The following is a 3,651-nucleotide window of genomic DNA, read 5'->3' as shown; positions in this document are numbered from 1 at the left end:
TTTTTTTTCTGAAACATACGGAGGTATAATGTTGGCCATGTGATCCTAACTGGAGTTTGAAGAAATCTTTGAAATATTACTTCCCTTCCATTCTCTCTTTTGTAGACACATTTATGTTGTAATGGAATTCTCACCAGAATCTTCAACAATCTAGGCAACTGATTAGAAGTATTATAGAATAGAAATGCATTAGATAGTAATTAGTAAATCTAGTTGAATCCTTTAATCTTTGTATATATTACTGCTCATAAAGCCTCCACTAACTTTAATTTTCACAAACATTAAATTCGATGTTGCATGTGTGTGTGTGTAAATAGTAAAAAAAAAAATGATAGAATGTGAGTTTGGGTGGAAATCCTGAGAATTTTAGGCAACTGATTTTTTGTGAACTTAGCAGTTTTATCTACCTCTGTTATTGTGAAGCTCATTTTTCATATCTTTTGTTAGATGATAGAATGTATTTATATAACACTTTACTTTGAAAATGAATGTATTCAAGACCATTGAAGATCTCTCAACACTGAGTACTGCTAAACACTAACTTTCTATGGGTTTATTTTGACCCTTAAAAAGAGTTCCTTTGCTTCAGAATTCCCCAGAACATTAACCCGTGAGTAAATAGGTGACTGTAAAAATTGTCAAAATCGATAAAAACTTTCACCTATGGAGTGATTTTAGAATGTGGTAATAATAAGGTTAGAAATGCTGTATCCATAAAAATCATCCTTGTATGTCAGGAATAATACATGGTAGAGAAAATATTTCTTATTAATCTCTTCATTTTTCCTGCCCTTTCAGTTACAAATTATCAGAAAATATAGATGCTCAGCTGAAACATATTGCCCAAGATCTCAGGGCCATTATTGAGTACCTGAATACATTTGGACCTGCTGACACAACTGAACCGGTGAGTTTACTACTTTATATATTTAGACAACCAAGATTTATTATGAAATTAGTCCTCTGTGGTTTGTTTAGCCAGTCGCCTTCTGTCTTCTATAATGATCCTCACCTGTCACTGGAGATGTGAAGTTCTTGGATGGGTTCAGTGGGGCAGGAAATACTTAGAGGCAGGAAAGGTTATGAGTTTTTTATGGTTATTCCTCAGAGGGTAAAAAATAACTTTTGCCTTCCAAAATTTTCCTCTTGGACTTCCTGTTTTGCACATGCTTAAATATGTCCTAGGAGCTCTGGTAGCATAATGCTTAAGGCACCTGACTGCTAACCAGAAGGCTGGTAGTTCAAACCCACCAGCTACTCCTTGGAAGGAAGGTTGGGCAATCTACTTCATGACACTGCCTCAGAAACCCAAGGAGGGGTCACTGTGAGTTGGTTCTAACTTGACAGCACATAACAACAACAAAATATGTCCTATACTTATTTCTTTTGTTCATTTACTCGTTAACCAAAACCAAGCCTGTTGCCATAGAGTCCATTTTGACTCATGGTGACCCTACGTGTTACAGAGTAGAACTGCTCCATAGGGTGTTCTTGGCTATAATCTTCATAGAAGCAGATCACCAGGCCTATTTTCTGTGCCATTTCTAGGTAGGTTTGAACCACCAACCTTTAGGTTAGTAGACTAAAACCAAACCCATTGCAGTTATGTGGATGGATTCCAACTTAATGGCAACCACATGTGTTACAGACTAGAACTGTTCCATACAGTTTTCTTGTCTATAATCTTTACAGAAGCAGATTGCCAGGCCTGTCTTCTATGCCACTGCTGGGTGGCTTCAAACTGCCAAGCTTTAGGTTAGTAGTCAAGTATAAACCGTTTGCGCCACTCGATTACCTGGAACAACCAGATAGCCACGTACAAATGAAGTTCATTCTTCCTTTTATATATTTATCTACATTCTCATATAAATGTGAATATATACATATGAGTTCATTAGGCATATCCAGGAAGCTTTTAATTTATAAATAAGTTATATCTTAAAAGTTTGATAACCCAACTATTTGAGATTTAAAATATATTTTTCCATTGAAATATTGTTAAATGTGGTGATTAATTTTCTACCTGACTGATAGAATCTTACTTAAATAATATAAATGTATTATATCATGGGAAAAATATAGTGGAGGTTCCAATTAGAGAGTTGAAATGTTGTAAATCAATCAGTAAGAAAGGATTTTTTTTCCTGTTTCTATACTCTAATTAAAGAACAGTTTTCCTCTCTGCCTTTCCCTATTGTCTTAGCAGCTAAATGGAGTCCTCTTTTTCCTATTCCTCCATGGCAGTAATGGTAAGAGAAATCTCCCATTGTGGCAGCCCATCCTTCAAAAATGCTCCTAATTGAGCGTTCATGTCTTAGGGACTGTCTGCATTTGTATTTGACTTTGTGCTTTCTACTACTTGATGATAATTAGGAGTGGGGCCTAGGGTCTGGGTAGGTGAGGGTGAAGAATAGATGAGACAGATAGATAATTATTTTTTAGTAAACACTTTGTCCAATTATATACAGTTCTTTATCTATATACATGTTATCAGCTTTTATAATTATAAAGAAACAGCATGATATATTTGAGAAAGCATTAAAATTTTGTTTAAGTCACTTAAACTCACTGGGTCTTTACTTCTTTTGCATAATGTAACTTGTGGTAGTTAAGATTGTGTGTCAACATGGTGGGGCCATAATTTTTAGTGGCTTGGCAGCTAGATGTAGGTATTCCCCATAATAAGATTGGATGTGGTAGAATTACTTCCATAGTAGAATCTGCTCTAAGCAGCTAATTAGCTGAAGGAGAGTTGCCTTCGGAGTGTGACCTTCTTCCAGTTATATGTAGAGATTATTTGGAAGGGTCTCTAGCTTTTTGGCTCATTTTGGATCCTACATTTGGCCCATCATCATCTCCAATTCCTGAACTTGAACCAGTGGCCTGTTGTGTTGCCTCCTGATCTTGAGGTTGTTGCCTGCACAGCCGGTGAGCCAACAGTCTGACATTTTAATTCCTTATCTTGGATTTGTCAGCCTCAGCAGCGAACAGCTGCATGAGTCAGAAGAAGCTTCCAGCTTGCTCCAGTGGGCCTGGAACAAGAGGCAGAGCTGAAGCCCAAGGTTGAGGGGCCTCCAGCCAGCCCCTAGAGCTGACACTCTGAACTCTAACTTCTAGCCTAGTCTTCCCTAGAACTGGCACTCTGAATATGGACTTCTAGCCTCCTAAACCTTAAGAGAATAAATTTGTTAAAGCCATCCACTTGTAGTATTTCTGTTATAGCAGCACTGGAGAACTAAGACATAACTGATAGACTATATTATCTTTGAGTCCTGTTCATTTATGAAAATTAGGCCATTCTCAAAAGTTGTTATCTATATTTTTACAACATTATAATAATTATGATGTTCTTTCTTTTGGATGAATATAAAGTTGAACAGAGGAGCCTAAGGCATCTGACTGTTAAACAGAAAGCTGGAGATTCAAACCCACCAGCCACTCCTTGGAAGGAAGGTTGGGCACTCTACTTCCGTAGTGATATGCCTCGGAAACCCAAGGAGGGGTCGCTATGAGTCGGGTTTGACTCGATGGCACATAACAACAACAACAAAGTTGAACAGAGCCAAATATAAATTGGTCTGGGTTTATCCATGCTACCATCTTCCTGTATTTCCACAGAGGATCAAGAGTTGATTGTTGTTGTTGTTGTTA

At 37.3% G+C, this 3,651-nt stretch overlaps 1 protein-coding gene across 1 annotated transcript in view; it reads left to right on the top strand.

Annotated features, from left to right (window-relative positions):
- Positions 1-3,651, top strand: part of NUP62CL (nucleoporin 62 C-terminal like) — a 54,227-nt gene that overhangs the window by 1,823 nt on the left and 48,753 nt on the right. Inside the window, exon 4 of the mRNA XM_042782485.1 lies at positions 799-907. Within this exon, the coding sequence (XP_042638419.1) occupies positions 799-907 (109 nt within the window). The remainder of the gene's footprint in view (positions 1-798; positions 908-3,651) is intronic.

Source organism: Orycteropus afer, unplaced genomic scaffold (genome assembly GCF_000298275.1).
Source record: "Orycteropus afer afer isolate SDZICR_OR568_19922 unplaced genomic scaffold, OryAfe1.0 scaffold00336, whole genome shotgun sequence".
Taxonomy (NCBI): domain Eukaryota; kingdom Metazoa; phylum Chordata; class Mammalia; order Tubulidentata; family Orycteropodidae; genus Orycteropus; species Orycteropus afer.
Note: the sequence above shows the minus strand (reverse complement) of the source record. Positions and strands in the feature narration are given on the sequence as shown.